Source organism: Mobula birostris, chromosome 3 (assembly GCF_030028105.1).
Source record: "Mobula birostris isolate sMobBir1 chromosome 3, sMobBir1.hap1, whole genome shotgun sequence".
NCBI lineage: Eukaryota > Metazoa > Chordata > Chondrichthyes > Myliobatiformes > Myliobatidae > Mobula > Mobula birostris.
This window is the reverse complement of record NC_092372.1, coordinates 59843058-59861929: the sequence shown is the minus strand read 5'-3', so window position 1 is coordinate 59861929 and position 18872 is coordinate 59843058. Positions and strand designations below refer to the sequence as shown.

Sequence of the window (18872 nt, the reverse complement as noted above, 5' to 3'; positions counted from 1 at the left end):
CTCCCCCTCCTGTCTTCTCCTATCATTTTGGATCTCCCCCTTCCCCCTCCCATTTTCAAATGTATTACCAGCTCTTCCTTCAGTTAGCCCTGACGAAGGGTCTCGGCCCGAAACGTCAACTGTACCTCTTCCTAGAGATGCTGCCTGGCCTGCTGCGTTCATCAGCAACTTTGATGTGTGTTGCTTGAATTTCCAGCATCTGCAGAATTCCTCGTGTTTACAGTTTATAATGCTGTTTGCATTGTAAATACATGCTGGTATTTATGCACATTTTATTCCATGTCTGTACTTCTAACTTTATTTGTATATTTTTTTTATTCTTTACCATTGTTGAATTTTTTTGCTGCATGTCATGCCAATGCATCACAGAAAATTCCTAATATATGGCAAGTAAAGCTGATCCTTGAAGTGGCAAATAGAATTATTTATACAGCACGCCAAGTAAATTTCCATGCTACATGGAGTGTGCCCATCCTATGGGTATTCCATGGAGTGGAGATTTCCAGCCTTGGGAATGCTGAATGGTAAATATGAATAGTACCTGATTGCGTAGGTAGAGGGTGCCTCAGAATCAGGAGATTTCCTCCTTGCACTCTGTTCCCTAGCCTCTTCCATCTCCCAAAACTGTTTCATGGCAATGGGAGCCCTCTTGCAAAGTGCACCTTCCAAATATCTTAAATCAAAACCATGTTATATTGACAGCTATAAAAATGCATTTTGACACTACTTTAATAAGCATTTTGAAATAATTCTTTACTTTATCAAATTATGCATTCTAATGTCCTAGAATTACTGCTCACAATTTGTGATGCTGTTTACAGACTTTGTAGTTTGGTTTGTGTTCACATTTAGATCTAAGACAAATTGTTTGGAAGAGGTGCCAAAAGATTAAAAATTCCATTTACGTGATGGTATACTGTTATTTTATTTTTAAATCCTAATACAATATTGATTTAATGTATCTCTTACATACTACAGCAATAATTCTGGGTCATATATGGAAATGAAGCCAAGCAGAACAACATCTCCTCAAACTATCCAGGACAAAATCAGATTGCCAAGCAAGGGTAAGATACCTATGGTAATCCAGATAGAACTGTAATCATCTTTTTGTTGAAATGAATTACAAATGTTTGCGGTTTACTTTATCTGAACAGTGGGGTGGTGGGGTGGCAGGTGTATGTCATACAGCCATGCAACTTAAGGAAGAACACAGTAGTGTAGCTAGTGGATCACCTGCTTCACAACTGCAGTGACAGGGGTTTGATTCTGACTTTTGGTGCCATTTGTATGGAATTTGCACATTCTTCCTCTGACCATGTGGGGTTCCTCCAAGTGCTTTGATTTCTTCTCACATCCCCTGAAACGTGCTGATCTGTAGATTAATTAAGAATCTGTAAATTGTCCCTCCCAAACAAGAGAAAGTCTGCAGATGCTGGAAATCAAAACAACACGCAGTAAGTCCTGGAGGAACTCACCAGGTCAGGCAGTATCCGTGGAAAAGAACCCTAATGAAGGGTCTCGGCCTGAAACATCGACTGTTTACTCATTTCCATAGGTGCTGCCTGGCCTGCTGAGTTCCTCCAGCATTTTGTGTGTGCTTCTTTAAATTGCCCTTAGTGTGTAGTGATAGAATCTGGGGAGGGGGGATGTGGGGGAGTTGACAGGGATGTGAGGAGAATAAAATTAATTACAGTGGGATTAGACTGTATACATCAGTACTATGTACTAGTGTATTTGGTGTGTTTAAGCAGGAGGAGGGTATAGAGGAATTAGGAGAGGCAAGAAGGGAAGAGTTAGGGAGAGATGCTTCTGGAATATAAATGACAGCATTGTACAAAATTGTTTTATGACACGAATTCTGCGAAGTAGTCACAGTTCAAGGAATAAAATAAATATTTTACATGTCATAAACACAAACATTTCTGCAAGTACTGGAAATTTTGAGAGCAATGCATAGAAAGTGCTGGAGGAATTCAGCAGATCAGGTCAATAATTTACATGTGCTGTTTGCTTCTTTAGTATGTAAATTTCATAGCTTGTTTAGAAATCATGGTTGGAGCTGGATTTGTAGACAGTGCTGTCTCTATCGCATTGTTCATGGTTGGGAGCTGGATTTGTAGGCGGTGCCGTCTCTATCGCATTGTTCTCAGTTTATCTGAAAAACTGGCTCAGTAGAGACAACCTTTGTTAAAGATAAACAGACTTTGCATTCTGCAAGTATTTCCTACTATCTTGCTCTATGATCCAAATCTGAGTCATAGATAACATTACGAACGGGAGAAAATACTAGATAGTGCCTGTTTAAACACCAGATACTTTATTGTTTAGAATCCTATGGTGATAAGGAAAACAACAGTGAGGACACTGAAGACTATAGCCTGGCTCTGGAATTTGAAGACCTTCTCATCTTTTCCTATCAGGTGGCAAAAGGAATGAGCTTCCTCTCATCTAAGAACGTAAGCATGAACTGCTTGTAAATTACCATTTCAGACATTATTGTTGATAATATTGTAACTCAATTATAAACTTGATTGCGTTTATTATATATTGTTTACAATGTGTACCTCACTTATTGCAGTGCATTCACAGAGATCTGGCAGCAAGAAACATTCTTCTAACAAATGGACGGATCGCAAAGATTTGTGACTTTGGGCTGGCTAGAGACATTAGGAATGATTCCAACTATGTGGTAAAAGGCAATGTAAGTGATGCAGGACCGTTTACTCTTGTTGTCCATCCTCTTCCACGGGTCTGGTTCCTGTACTAGCTTCTATTTAAATGGTTCCCGAAATCAGGGCGGTGGAATGGAATCCATCTGCAATGGGCAAGTGTTAAAATAACAATGATCTACTAAAGACAATATTTTGTATGTTTTTGCATCAAACATTAATTAGCAGTTGCTAGGTATATATTGTGAGCTATGCAAGTCAACAGCCATAGACATTAAACCTACAGTAAATGCACAGCTAACAATTACTGACAAACAAATATATGATCCCTGAAACAGAGGAGTTAGGGATGCCAAGCAACTTCACATATCAGTACTGAATCACCAGAGTTGCAAATGCAAAGCAAAATTTGACTATTCTAGATTTAAATTCAGATCAAGTCCTGACCAGCAAAGGATTATTTGTGTACTAGATCATCAAGGACTCGGATGCAAGTTACTATTTTTCTCTACAAAGGCAACCAAAGAGTATTTTTATTGTACTTTGTTATTTTATTTTTTTACCATATGTTAAAAGCTGTATGCAAATAATCACAGTCAAATTATCTTCCCATCCTTTCCACTACATAAGTCCCTACCTTATTCCAGAGACAATCTCATTTAAACATTAAGATGATAAGAGAAAGGAGCAAAATTAGGCCATTCAGCCCTTTGAGTCTGCTCTGCTATTCCATCATGGCTGATCTTGGATCCCACTCTACCCCATACACCTGCCTTCTCACCATAATCTTTGGTCTCCCAACCAATAAGAAAACTAAAAGTTTTCACTTTAAATATACCATGGTTTTGGCTTCCTCAGTGGTTCACTTCTCTCCACCAAAAAAAATTCTTCCTTAGCACTGTTTTGAAAGGTCTCCCCTCAAATTTGAGGCTGTGCCCTTTAGAACCACCACCATAGGAAACATCCTCTTTACATCCATCTTACCTAGTCCTTCCAGCTTTTAGTAAATTTCAATGAGATCCACCCCTCCCCCCCCACCCTTGCATTCTTCTAAATTCCAGTGATTACATGCCCAAAGCTGCTAAACGCTTCTCATATGTTAACTCCTGTGACAACACATCCTTTCTGAGATATGGGGCCCAGAACTGTTGACAATTCTCCAATTGTGGCCTGAGCAGGGTATTATAAAACCTCAGCTGTATCTCCTTGTTTTTGTGTTCTATTCCCCTTGAAATAAATGCCAACATTTCATTTGCCTTCTTTACCACAGACTCAACCTGTAAATTAACCTTTTGGGAGTCTTGCACGAGGACTCCTAAGTACCTCTGCACCTCTGATATTTGAGTTTTCTTGCTACCTGCTGAGTTCCTCCACCATTTTTTGTGTGTGTTGTGTGATAATAGTCTACAATGGAATTAGCATGTCCAGAGTTCTCTAGGAATAATTACGTGAACACACACACACACACACACACACACACACACCACATATACATTTGACAGTGTACTAAAGATGGATGATTTGAAACATTGTTTAATTACATATTCTACAAATAATCTTGAAAAACAATGATTCAATACTCAGATTATTTTAACCCTAGGCTCGTCTTCCTGTGAAATGGATGGCGCCAGAGAGTATTTTTGACTGTGTCTACACATTTGAGAGTGACGTCTGGTCTTATGGTATTTTGTTGTGGGAAATTTTCTCACTAGGTAATAGTTCTACCTTTTTAAACTGATGTTGATTGTCTCAATTAGATATATGTCTGTACAAGATTTAATACTATTTCATTTTAGGGAGCAGCCCTTACCCTGGCATTCCTGTGGACAACAAGTTCTACAAGATGATTAAGGAAGGGTACAGGATGCTAAATCCTGAACTTGCATCTGCTGAGCTGTAAGTATGATTCCTGATTTTTTTCTAAAATTGTTACAATGCAAACGGGCTGTTTTTGTTCATATCCTCTTTTATGTGTGTATTGAGTTACTCAGCTAATTGTTTAGACATTGTGAACATGCAACAGTAACTATTATCCACTCTTGTAAAAAAGCCAAATTAAGGACATCTGTGATATGCAATTATTCATTGTCAAGGATTTGTGCTTTTGTTTGGGGAAAGGGAAGTAATGGGATTACGCATGATTTTTCACAAGTGGGGAGGATGTTTGTGATTACTTTCTTTGTGCCAAACAGCAGAGACTCTTCTCTAATTACTGCTGTTGGACGTCTCTTTCCTTGAGGATAGTCACAATAATGGCTGCTTTACATGTTCTGCTTTTCCCAGATGAGGGAGAAGTGAGCCTAAAGTCACGTCAGATAGACTTCACCACAATGGTTTAGTACTTCAAAAGGACCACTCAGACACATAGGAACCTACCTTGTAATGAGGCAAGCACAGACAGAGCTCATCAAGGGCAGTTTAAATACATCGCAAAAGGTTCATGACTTAAAAATATGAGGTTTTGAATCAATTATATAGGATGTTTCTGAGGTCTTATCTTGAAAACTTTGTATGGTTTTGACCACTTACCTGAACTAAAAGTTACAGCAACACTGGAGACAGTCCAAACGAGATTAGTCAGGCTAATTTCAGGGATGGGAGTTGTAAAACCAAGTGAAACTAAATAGCTTGGACCTGTATTCCTTGGAGTTTAGAAGAAAGAGGGATGGCCTTATTCAGTGCTGGGACCCCAGTTGTTTACAATATATATTAATGACTTGGATGAGGGAATTAAATGCAGCATCTCCAAGTTTGCGGATGACACGAAGCTGGGTGGCAGTGTTAGCTGTGAGGAGGATGCTAAGAGGATGCAGGGTGACTTGGATAGGTTGGGTGAGTGGGCAAATTCATGGCAGATGCAATTTAATGTGGATAAATGTGAAGTTATCCACTTTGGTGGCAAAAATAGGAAAACAGATTATTATCTGAATGGTGGCCGATTAGGAAAAGGGGAGGTGCAACGAGACCTGGGTGTCATTATACACCAGTCATTGAAAGTGGGCATGCAGGTACAGCAGGCGGTGAAAAAGGCGAATGGTATGCTGGCATTCATAGCAAGAGGATTCGAGTACAGGAGCAGGGAGGTACTACTGCAGTTGTACAAGTCCTTGGTGAGACCACACCTGGGGTATTGTGTGCAGTTTTGGTCCCCTAATCTGAGGAAAGACATCCTTGCCATAGAGGGAATACAAAGAAGGTTCACCAGATTGATTCCTGGGTTGGCAGGACTTTCATATGAAGAAAGACTGGATGAACTGGGCTTGTACTCGTTGGAATTTAGAAGATTGAGGGGGGATCTGATTGAAACGTATAAAATCCTAAAGGGATTGGACAGGCTAGACGCAGGAAGATTGTTCCCGATGTTGGGGAAGTCCAGAACAAGGGGTCACAGTTTGAGGATAAAGGGGAAGCCTTTTAGGACCGAGATTAGGAAAAACTTCTTCACACAGAGAGTGGTGAATCTGTGGAATTCTCTGCCACAGGAAACAGTTGAGGCCAGTTCATTGGCTATATTTAAGAGGCAGTTAGATATGGCCCTTGTGGCTACGGGGATCAGGGGGTATGAAGGGAAGGCTGGGGCGGGGTTCTGAGTTGGATGATCAGCCATGATCATAATAAATGGTGGTGCAGGCTCAAAGGGCCGAATGGCCTACTCCTGCACCTATTTTCTATGTTTCTATGTTTCTATAATGCCAAAGCTAAGAGGGATTGACAGTGTAGAGATTGGGGTGTTTTCACTGTGGGACAGTCCTGAATAAGGAACATAACTTAAAGATAAGGAGGGATCGATCATTTTAATTAAACTGAGGTAAATAGAAATCTCTCTTAACAAAGAATTGTGAATCTCTAGAATTCTCTGCCTATTGGATTATTAGAAGTATTTTAAGTAGATGTGGATAAATATTTGGCAGATTGAAGAATAGAGGGGAATGGCAAAATCAGACAGAGGAGAAACTGAAGATACCATAAATCAACCATGATCATATTAAATGGTGGGGCAAGTTCAGGGAGCCTGATGCCCATTCCTATTCCTGTTTTCTGCTGTTCTCTTGTGTTCGCCTGGTTATCAGTTGATGGATAAACTTTTGCCAGATTAGGGTGGTGCCAAGATTGTAATAGAAAGCGTGCTGTGAGATGGAGCTGGGCTACTCATGGCAAAGACCAAGTCCTTTCTGAGGAGATCATTCAGTCAACATCCATTGGGGTGCTAACTGCTTCACTGTTGTTGATGAACTCTCTCATTTATTGGGTCTCAGTAGGATGGACTCTTGGCTGCTTGGGTCAAAGATGATCTGGAGAGTACATGTTGTTGGAGTCTCTCCAGCAACATCCATTCTTTAGGTCACAATTTATTTGTTGTAATTCTGCCTTTAGATGCTTATAGATTTGTTCATTTTCTCCCTTAAATTCTGTTGGTGCTTCCAATTTAAGAAATCCTTCTCTTTATAGTATTTTGTATTAGTACTTGGAACTCCTAGTCATTCTTATGAAAATGACTTGGTAGTTTTTGGTGGACAAACCAAGAATTTTTTCCATTTTCTAATCATTTGAGCTTCTGGTGGGAAGTTTGAATGTTATATCTGAGTGATTATCAGGATTGTTGGTAGGCAGGTGATCATAGTGTCATGGTCCGGTTTGTGAAGTCCGCGTTCCGGTTCACGGTCCGGTCCGTGGACTCCGGACTCCGGGTCTTCCAGCTATCCCTTGTTTCGGTTGGGTTAGTCATAGGCACCTGATTCCTAGCTTGGGGCTTGGAACATAAGTAGCCTTGAGGTTGAGTGCGGGCGGCTGGATTGTCTTGTCAAGATTCCCTGGGAGCACCCTGCTGGTGGAAGGCTAGACCGGCCACTTGCCATCTTTAGGCCACGTTGGAGAACCATCACTTCATGGAGCCTTGCTGTCACTAGTTGGAGCTGCCTTTGCGGTATGGATTTGGCTGTTTCCCGGGCCAGCTGAGTGGCCGTCAGCCACTCTGAGCTAGGTAGGGATCCGGCTGTTTCCGTAGCCATCTGAGGTTGCTAGCCATAACTGCGGCTCGGAGCAACCCCAATGCAGAGGTGGAACTGTCTGTCGTTCTTTGGTGTTTGTCTCGTCTTGTCCTCACCTCCATGGGGTAAGTCAGGCTGTTCTGCTGTTGCCCTGCGGGGGAACCTGTCTTGTGTTGTCTTTGCCTCTGTTGGGTAAATCCTGCCGTTCTGCCGTTACCTGACGGTTGGACCTATCCCACCTTGGTGTGGAGATAAAGATGAGTCCTGGCTTTTCGAAGGATAAGTTCCGGCTCTACGTTGATGTTCAGTTCCCAGTCTGTCTCTGAGCTCCAGCCTCCGAGTTATCAGCCTCTGCATTTCAAGACCCCAGCATCTGGCCTCAAGCCTCAAGACTCAAGACCCCAGCCTCAAGACTCAAGACCCCAGCCTCAAGCCTCAAGACTCAAGACCCCAGCCTCAAGACTCAAGACTCAAGACCCCAGCCTCAAGACCCAAGATCCAAGACCCCAGACCCCAGCCTTAAGCCTCATCCTGTCCTGTAGCCATGTCATGTCCTTGCCTAGTTCTGGGGTCCGAGCCCGAGGCAAGACCCAGGTTCTGAGTCTTTGTCCAGTCTCTGACTCCGAGTCCAAGCACAGGCTCCTAGTTCATGGTTCCTAGTCCTGGTCCCACTTTCCCAAGCCCAGCCTCCTAGTTCATAGTTCGTTGTCCGGGTTCCCTGTCTAGTTCATGTCCTAGCCCAAGTCTGTGTTCTTGACCCTGCTCCTTGTCTGTATCCTGTCACGTGCCTACTTTAGTCAAGTCCTGTTTCTAGTACTTTGGTGCCTGTCTTGCATTTGGGTCTGTTCCCAATGCCCCCTTTTATGACACATTGGGCCATAGAGTTAGACATTATAGAAATACAGTAGGTCCTTCAGCCCAACTCATCCATGACTATCAAGATTTCTCCCGAAGCTAGTCCCTACTGGCTGTATTTACCCTCCTAAATGTTTTCTATCCCGAAGGCGAGAATCAGAATCAGGTTTATTACCACGTCTTATATGATGTGGTTTGTTGTTTCTGGCAGTAGTACAGTGCAAGGACATAAAGTAACAATAAATTAAATAAATAAACAAACAAACAAACAAATAAATAAATAAATAGTGCAACAAAAAAAGGAAATAACAAGGTTGTGTCCATGGGTTCATGGACCATTTAGAAATCTGACGATTCAGCTGTTCCTGTAATGTTGAGGGTAGGGCTTCAGGCTTCTGAACGTCCTCTCTGATGGTAGTCATAGGAAGAGCTACGTCCTGAATGGTGCGGGTCTTTAATGATGGATGCCACTTTCTTCAGGCACTGATGGTGGGAGGGTTGTACCCATGATGGTGCTGGCTAAGTCTAGAGGCCTTGCAGCCTCTTGCGATCCTGTGCATTGGAGCCTTCATACCAAGCTATGATGCTCTCCACTGTACATCTATAGAAATTTGCCAGATTCTTTCGTGACATGCCTAGTCTCCTCAAACTCCTAATGTGTAGAGCTGCTACCGTGCCTACTTCATGATTGCATCAATGTGTTGGACTAAGTCTCTGAAGTGGACAAGAAGATCTGCAGATCCTGGAAATCTTGAGCCACACACAAGTGAAAATTTGGAGGAACTCAGCAGGTCAACTGTTTATTTCCCTCCATAGATGCCGCCTGACCTGCTGAAGCTCCTTCAGCATTTTGTGTGTGTTCCTCCTAAATGCTGACATCCAGAAACTTAAGTGTTTTAAATGCTGTAATTATACCAACCTCTATTACCTCCTCTGGCAGTTGCATACAGCCACCACCTCTGTGTGAAAAACCTGTTCCTTTAAACTCTTTCTCCTTTCATTTTAAATGCATGCCCTCGAGGATGTGTAACACTGAATAGTGCATGAGAGTTGATGTGCATTTAGTGAGGGGTGGGGTTTGAAGGAGTCTTTGCTGACGTTCTGTGCTTGTTAGTTTCATTGCAGCACCAAAGATATTAACTTCTCATGTTCATATCTGTTAGCGTCTACTACTGCTGCTTTGCTGTGTTCCTGGACAGCTGCCACTCTCTATGGGCAGATTACTTCTTTCTTTCTCACCGCTCCTTATAACTAAGTATTCAGAAAGAAAGCCGTTGCTTTCTGCCCTTGTTTCTTTATGCCTTTTAGCAAGCTGTAAATAATTGTTGCGTTACTCGCACCACCACCACGCTTCCTGAAGAGGTGCAGACTATCTTTAAGGTGAATTAGCCAAGCTATTCATGAAATTGAACCCTCAGTTAAGGTTGCTGGTTGCTGAAATCATGTTAATAACGTCAAAACTCAATTTTTTTTCTTTCCAGCTCTGCAAGGTGGGGCCATCCCAACCCTCATTTTCCTTACCAATGTGGACCCCTGTAGCTTTTGCATTTTTTTTTGAACAATGCATCCTTTCATTATCTGTTTCAAAATCTGTTATAGAATGCAAGGGACTAAACTTGAGTGAAAAACTATTCTGCCTAAACAGTTATGTTGGTTAAAATTCCTGTCTTTTATGATTGCTTTCTTTTCCATGTTGTTAACTGAGTAATATCTCATAGGTATGAAGTCATGAAATCTTGCTGGGACTCTGATGCTTTAAGAAGACCTACGTTTGAACAAATAGTGGAGATGATTGAAGAGCAACTCTCAGACACCTCTAAACATGTAAGCGGCTGAGTGAGTAGCCACAGGGGGTTGTGGCTACAACATGTGTGGGCAGATATGACCCAGGGTGGTTGGTTGTTTCCTGAATGCGGTAGCTGCTGGAATTCTTATACCTGCTCACAGCCGGTGTGTGGATATATGCCATAAGCAGTAAATTAAAGTTACAATTTTAAATTACTGAACCAAAAGCACCGATGCAAAAGGGAATTTAAAAAACAAACTAGTGAACATTGATAATCAGCAAGCAACTCCATATTGCTACCTTGTAAAAAATGGGTCTGTGAATTCAAACCTCTGACAATAATAATCACCTCTTTTTGAACACAGATTCATGCAACTTATATTTTTTAAAAAAACTGTTCACTCTAAGCACAGTGTAGTGTCTAACATCCACAAAAGTGCACGTGACTAGTTAGAAACAGTTCGGCAACAACCTCCTTTCCCAATTAAGCGACGTAGTGCCCCAATGAACAAAGGGAATCCTGCCTATTTGCTCAATTAGTTTTTGTTCTTTAAGAGTTGTCTCAAATAAGTGATTGTCCCAGTTAACTAATGAGCTGGAATCCTCTGTACTAAAATGTGTCTTGCTTTCAGTCATGTAAATATTGATCCTGTAAGAAATCGTGGCACTTGAAACAAGGCCCAATCTGAAGCAGAAGGTAGCTTCTGAAGGGTGCGAATGTGTAGCCTTGACCTCAAATGAATGTTCATTTTCCAGGTCCACTTCAGCAATCATATCTAAATTGGAGCAGTTAAGTTTGGCTTTTCTGGTTTTTCACCTGGAACCTACCAGCCTTCTCCTTCCCACCCTCCCCCCACCTCCTTTATAGGGCCTCTGCCCCTTCCCCCTGCAGTCCTGACGACGGGTTCCGGCCCGAAACGTCGACTGTTCTTTTCCATGGATGCTGTCCGACCTACCGAGTTCATCCCGCGTGTTGTGAGTGTTGCTTTGACCCTAGCATTTGCAGATTATTTTGTGATTACGATTCGCTACTCCGCTACAAAGTGTCTTCGAGGTACGCCTACCCTGAAGAAGTTTAAATCTTCTCTTCGACCCGACCCTGACTCAGACCTGCTACCACAGCCACGTCTCCTTCCTGGGAATGTGTCTCCGCCGCCATCTTGTACCGCAGGGATTCCAGCTCCGGTTCCAGGTCTCCCAGTTCGGGCCCAGCGAGGATCCCAGGTACCTCAGTTTCATTGACTGCTACTCCCGCCAGATCCTCTGCGCCACGCTCACTGCTATGTGGAGATACCTTCCGGCCCTGTCCCTCTCTCTGCCACCAGTCCAGGCCTCGCTCTCCACCGTCTGCCATGGACCTCTCCTATACTTCATTCTCCGCCGGATTCACGCCTCCAACTGCCTTTTCTTCTCCTTCCGCACATCGAAGAAGGACCACAAGCTCGCCTGCCTGGAGCCCACAATGATGACCACCTCCAGCCCGGACCCCGGCCCCTTGGACCTCAACTTCTCAGGCCTTTGGCAGGCCGAAGACTCATACGCCTCTGGTTCTGACCCTGACTGGAACCACGACCTCTCGGACATGGGCACCAGCCCCCGGTGAGCCATAGACTCACTTGTTTCCGACTCCGACCTCAGCTCTGGGGCCCTGCAGGCTTCAGGCTCTGCCACCCCCAGCTCCGGATCCAGCTCGGACTGAGGTCCCGACACTCTCCGGACTGGGACTGCTCTTACTGCTGCTGGGTCCTACCACTCGTCTTATTCCCCCACTACCCTCTTTCCTCCCCGCGACTCCCAACCTTCCCTCTACCCCTCATCACCCCTCCATTCCTCTGATCCCTCATCCACCCCTAACCCCGCTCTCTCTGAACTCTCCAAACCCCCCTCCTGAGACCTCCCACTCTTTACCCTCCTCTGACCCCAGCCCCAACCCTTGCCGTGTCTTCACCATCCCCTCTGACCTTCCCCTCTCTGAGGCAGAAGGTTCTGTCCTTAGCAAGGGCCTCACTTTTGTCCCCCTCCGTCCACACCTCAGTGAGTTCCGTGCCCGCCATGACGCTGAACTCTTCTTCCGTTGCCTACGTCTCCGAGCCTACTTCTTTGGCAAGGATTCCCCCCCCATACAGATGACCCCTTCTCCTGTCTCCAACACTCCTCCTCCTCCTGGACACCCCGCCCGAGCCTTCTACCTGCACTTGATCTTTTCATCTCCAACTGTTGCCGAGACATCAATTGTCTCAACTTCACCACTCCTCTCTCCTGTTCCAACCTCACTCCCTCTGAACACACTGCCCTCCACTCTCTCCGCACTAATCCCAACCTCACCATCAAACCCGCGGACAAAGGTAGTGCCGTAGTAGTGTGGCGGACGGACCTCTACCTCACTGAGGCCGAACGGCAGCTCTCTGACACCTCCTCTCACTTACCCCTGGAACAGGACCCCACCAAAAAATATCAAACCATTGTCTCCCGTACCATCACTGCCCTTATCAACTCCGGAGACCTTCCATCCTCAGCCACTAAACTCATAATTCCCACACCGCGCATTGCTCGGTTTTACCTCCTCCCCAAGATCCACAAGCCTGACTGTCCCGGCAGACCCATAGTTTCTCCCTGCTCCTGTCCCACCGAACTTGTATCTGCCTACCTGGACTCCATTTTGTCACCCATAGTTCAGTCTCTCCCCACCTACATCTGGGATACATCCCATGCCCTCAGTGCTTTTCCCTCCCCTTCAGCTATAAGAAGCACTCCACTCCATTTCATCACATTCTCACTTATGTACCCACTTTTAGTAAGTATAGCTATTCTTACCAAATGTAATGAATGTACCTCCTGGTCTCCTTGAGTAAATGGACAACCTCTACTGTCCAAAGGCCCTATTTTCACTCAGTCATGAGTCTGCATGTCAACTCTTGGAGGAATAGAGACCAAAACGCATAACGAGATGGCAAGGAGCTGGCGTACAACAAGGATCCACCCAACAGACACAGAGGATGAAACTCTGGAGAAAAGAGGACATATCTTGGTCTTGGGTCCCACATTACCAGGTTCAGGAACAGTTATTACCATTCAACCGTCAAGTTCCTGGCCCAGCATGGATAGCTCCACTGACCTCAACACTGAACTGATTCCACAACCTATGGGCTACAACCAACCTTCCCTCTAAGCTGCACGAACATGCAGTAACTGAAATGCTCCCACACGCATAGCTTTGTTGCTGCGCAGCTGGAATTTTCAAAAGATGTTAATATACTTTTAAAATTATGCTAGTATAATTTTGAAATCTATGTTAATATAATTGCAAAATCCCTGTAATTAATTATGTGTTAATGAATATAATCCATAATTTTTTTAAAATAATAAATGCACTACAATCTTTACTTTGAAACATTTTAGAGCTTCAACATATTTACATTGTCATTGTTACAAATTGTAACAATGACCACAGAATGGAAGTTGGTAGCTCATTGTTAATAAGCTGCCGGCTTGTTGAACACTGACACCGTCAGATGAGAAAAAGTTTACAAAAATCTTTAAGAAAGATTATACCCTTCAAATAATAAATAAAATCAAAAGTATGTGATTTTTTCAATCTTCATTCTAAATATTCATATCCACAACATATTACAAAATACATTTAAAGTGTCACACAGTTTTCAGGCAGGGTTAAAATTTCCTGCTTAGAGCAATGGTTAGTTGGTACAACTAAAAATATTTGAGGGAACTTTGTCTACAACTCATGTTTACAGTATTATTTACTTATTAATATCATTATTTTTTGTACTTGCACTGTTTTTCTATTACACATTAGTTGTTCACTTTGTTTATGTGTAGTTTTTCATTGATTCTATTGTATTCCTTTTTTCTACTGTGAAAGCCCACAAGAAAATAACTCTCAGGGTAATACAAACGTTTGTAAATGGTGACATATATGTATTTTGATAATAAAGTTATTTTGAACATTTCAACTTTGCACTCCCGGTCATAGGTGAAAAGATGAAGCTACTGACAATATTATTAATATCTATGTCACTGATTCCCTTATTTTATTTCTCAAATGACTGAACTATGAGTTTTATTTTCCTTCAGAGACCGCAGCCTAGTAGGGCAAATACCTAGACTTTGATGAGTTCATGATCACTTAAGAAAGTATAATTTGATGTTCCTAATCTCAGAAGTGAGCCAAGCAGATAGTGATAATCAGGAACGGGAGAGGAGAGTTCAAGTTGAAAGCCAAATAGGTCTAGGGTGGTGCACAAATATTTCTAGGCTCTGTTCAAATGACCACTGATGATGGATACTGGGGACTGTTTTTGAGATTAAGATGGTAGAGAAATATTAGTAACCTAACAACTACAACTGTTATACCATGTGCAATGTCCTCTGAAACAGAGCGGTGAGAAAATCCAATTCAAGTGCTGATGGATTGGTCATTGGGAACTGTGGAGAAATGCCACTTCAAAGAGGTATCAAGACTGTAGCGGCCTTAACTGAACCTGTAGAGTATTCTGCTTCTGTAAGTAGGAAGGCTGATATCTCACTTAGCCTGTCATTGCATCACTCATCGTAGGTTTGAATTGAGTGCTGGGAGTGCAATGACAATTGTGCAGGAGAACGTAACAGTAAAAGGGGGAGACTCCGTTCACAGTATTCCCACTTCTGAACCAGTGCACAGCATGCAATCTCCTCACCCAATGTCAAAGTGCAGGTGGACTGGTAGTTTAAACTGAGTTCATTGCTGTTCAGAAATCCTCTGGGTGAAGACTGAAATGACTTTAGGACAGGAATGATTTTAGGTCTCTACCTGAGCTGTGATCTCGCAGGATGCACAATGATAGAAGTTCCTGTGTATCACAGGCTGCTGTAGAGATGCTACTGGAGGAAGGGGGGAAGGAGGAAGCTGAGAGGGGAACAATTCTTGTTCACGTTAATATCAGTACTGTGGATCAGTGAAGATAAAATAAATTATGTCCTAGTAGTGACTTTTAAAACCATCCTACTGTACGAAAGGGACAAGTGATTTATTAAAATTAATTTGTTTAATTGTACATTAACAAGGAGGAGTAGTTAGTTAGTATAAAAATGAAATAACACTAGCCTCAGGATGGAATTGTGACACAACATGTTCAGCAGAAGCTGTCACACATGTTTGGAATCAGAATTTTTTTTGTGAAAAATTTGTATAAAAAGGTACATGTGCTTTTTTTTCCCAATCCAATTTCTAGAAGAGATATCTGTGCTGAGCATTATATGTAAACCTTTCATTATATTTAGCTGTTTTTATTCATGGAGATATAACATTTTATTGCTTTGTGATGCTGTTCAAGAAGGACATATAATTTATTGGGGAATTAAATTCAGTACCTGTAATGGATATAGGAAAAAACAGGTCAATGAAAATATCAGCTCTGTAGTTCTCTTCCAATGCTTTTGATGTAGACTTGAAGGGTGGTTGTCCCTGCCATCTCTACTATTATTCCTACAGTCAAAGCAACAAGATTTGAAGAAAACATGACAATCACGATTACTGATGTTTCAAAATGTTAAAAAAAGTCACATGTAGAAGTTATATGAATAAACTCTTTAGGCCATTGATCCATTTCCATCCTTATTTTTACAGAAGTATTCCAACTTGGAGTCAAATTTCACCACTGGGCTTAAGTTCTCCAGCCATTCCTCACGCCTTAATTCAGCTGGCAGCAGCAATGCATCGGACCAGCCACTGCTCGTGAATGATGACGTCTTCTTTGAAGAGGAAAACAAGCGAATGGGAATTTGACGTTAGGCAAAGACCAAATTACACAAGCCCTGCTGAGACTAATATACAGAAAAAAATGACTGAATGTATATTTTATTAACGTTCATATATATTCTGATTTCGGACACAAAAATCTACTTGGAAACTACTATACTGTAGTCCTCGAAGCAAAGTTACATGCATCAGAGGGATTGCTCACTGCAAGACTGATTGCAGAGAGATTTACAGTCATGTTCTGCAGCCTGATGTTTTAAAAAAATACAAATTGTTCTATGATTTGAACTATATGCAGTTATGTTTATTTTGCTGCAACAAGTATGTCAGATCAAGATTCTCCTGAACTAGCTAATTTACCCAACAAATAAAAAAAACAGACTGAAATTATAAGAATCGTGAAAGGACCCTCTTGCTCTTTAAGGGAGATCTGCACCAGCGATGGAATAGAACCCTGTCTCTTCCAGCCTTTCTTTCTGCGGAGCTGATTCTGGGTGCAATAGTAGCATCGTTAAGCATTCAAATTAACCACGTCTGGAAAAAAAACGTGCCAAACTTCAGAAGAGACTTTTAATCAATATAATCTTCAGAGGTATTCTTTATTAGCATTTTCTTCTACAGATGCAACCATTCATCTTTTAAATTCATTGGTAATGTGGCAAGCAGATTAAGCAAATTGAAAACTAAGTACATTAGATATTCTCCTGCCACTTTACAGTCTTGCCTAGATAAGTACAAATTAGCATCAATGATATCCCACACCATCAAAAGTGCAAAATAAGCATGTCTGCAGAGCTCTACAAAGAGTATTTGAACAGCAGAAATTGCATTCTAAAGCACCTTTTATAAACTTTTCTGAAACTAATATTGCTATGTTGACTGTCTTCCATTATGTTTTCATTGGTTAGTGAAGTTAGTTTGAATTCTTGTTAGCCAAGCTTTTGTTTGGGATCAGTTTTAAATAGTTAATTGACTTGATTTTTTTCTCTCTCATAAGTTCTGTAGCAATAAAACTGTAGCCAAACTTCAATAAGCTAAACTAAATGGCTATAATAGCTCATCAGAAATTAATCAAAATACTTGCAAGTAATGAAAAACATATTGAAAATTCTAATGTCATTGTATTGTTTGTGTTTGTTTAATACATTACTAAGTTCTAAAAAGTGCATTTTATTTACCCATTGAGGTATGTTGCACTATAGAGTTGTTAACATAAGTCACATGAAAGGTCATTGCACTGATACCTGACATACTTGAGTGTCATACTTCTATTTTTGGAAGCAGATAACAGTTAACCGACAACCTGAAAAAATGAGATGTTATCCAAAATAATAGAAAAGGGTGTAATCACTTTTATTTCATGCTATTTAAATAAGTGGAACTAAATGGATCCTGTAGAATTTTCTATCTATGTCCAAAGTACCAGTAAGAGTTCTTGGATTAGAAATGGTCAGTATTTGGCATCCTTATTCCTTTGTACTAATTTAAGATGCAAGAAAAAAATTAATTGTATACTAGGATTTAACTACTTCCTAGGAAACTGACCTGAAAAATCTAATTTTATGGAAATAGATGCTCTGGTTTCATTAAGGAGTCTGTTTATTGTTTAAAATGCAAACTAAAAATGCTTAGAATGCTGAGTTCCTCAGCGGGTCAGGCAGCATCTACGGAAAGGAATAAATGCCAACTGTCAAGCATCTGCAGAATCTTGTGTTTATAACTAAAAGTGCTTCCTGGTGTCTTTGTGAAATTGCTTAATGCCATTTGCTGCCCAGCCAGCTTGTAGACATCACTGGGCACCAGCATATGTTGGGAAATGGGAACTAGGTTTTACTGAGGAATCATTTTCCTGCTCATCTGGGTGTCCAAACATTTTGTTGCTGACTCCAAATTCTTTATCTTTATTGTTAGCTGATTCAGAAGCTTTATTCTAAGCTTGATTCTAATTCTAAATAAGAACACTTCTGGATAAAACATGTATAATGTTTATCTTTACTGTTCTTTGGACCTTTTTCAAGTATAAGTGGTGGTTACTGACTTAAAAGATATAAGACCACATGACAATGTTTGGAAAGCTATTTTTTTGCTCAGTTTGTAGACTTATTGTAAGTTGCATTTGCTGCAAGTATGCAAGTTGTCAGTGTAAACAAAGAATAGCATACTAGTCCCTGAAAGTTCTCAGAAATATAAACTATGAAGCCACCCTTTTATGGTCCTCAGGCCTCAATTCATCATAGCCAGCTTTATGCCAGTGGTTACCAGGTTAAGTTCTATCATACATTGATCAGTGCGTATTTCATCATTATGTGACTGGAATATAGAAATGTTATATGTACAAGTTTTATTTTATTTTTCTTTACAATGCCACATTACTTGGGTGGTGTGACAATGTTTTAGTTTTCATATAGCCTATGCTTCCAGAACACAGTAATAATCCTTCTGTTTTGGAACTTGTATCCCCAGATCTGTCCCTTTGGAGTGGTGTATTGTGTTAGTGAAACCTCAATATATTGTAAGTCCAGGAATTGTTTGTGAAGCAATGATTATTATTCTTTTTACTTACACTTGAAAATAAACTATTTTGCAGGACCTTGCTGTTGTGAAGTTTTTCATTTCAAATCAAATCAAGTTTAATTATCTTTCAGACCATACATGGATACAATCGAATGAGACTGTGTTCCTCTGGATGTTTTAAAATCTCATCCGATAATTCCCTACATTGTTAAAGGATCCTGATTATTTTTTTCTATATTAGTGTATGTGATAGTGATTACTTTATTGCAGCCCGTTGGAAAATGCTGAGTTCCTGGGTAATC

At 41.4% G+C, this 18872-nt stretch overlaps 1 protein-coding gene across 2 annotated transcripts in view; it reads left to right on the top strand.

Moving 5' to 3' along the window:
* The window catches only part of kita (KIT proto-oncogene, receptor tyrosine kinase a), a 78023-nt gene extending 59384 nt beyond the window's left edge, over nt 1-18639 (top strand). Inside the window, exons 15-21 of one of the 2 annotated variants that reach the window (XM_072252698.1) lie at nt 979-1067; nt 2332-2459; nt 2582-2704; nt 4273-4384; nt 4469-4568; nt 10234-10339; nt 15925-18639. In XM_072252698.1, the coding sequence (XP_072108799.1) occupies nt 979-1067; nt 2332-2459; nt 2582-2704; nt 4273-4384; nt 4469-4568; nt 10234-10339; nt 15925-16083 (817 nt within the window). In that variant the 3' untranslated portion in view covers nt 16084-18639. Of the gene's footprint in view, nt 1-978; nt 1068-2331; nt 2460-2581; nt 2705-4272; nt 4385-4468; nt 4569-10233; nt 10340-15924 lie in introns of those variants that run through there. The other variant, XM_072252699.1, reaches the window with a different exon arrangement.
* Nucleotides 18640-18872: the final 233 nt, after the last annotated feature.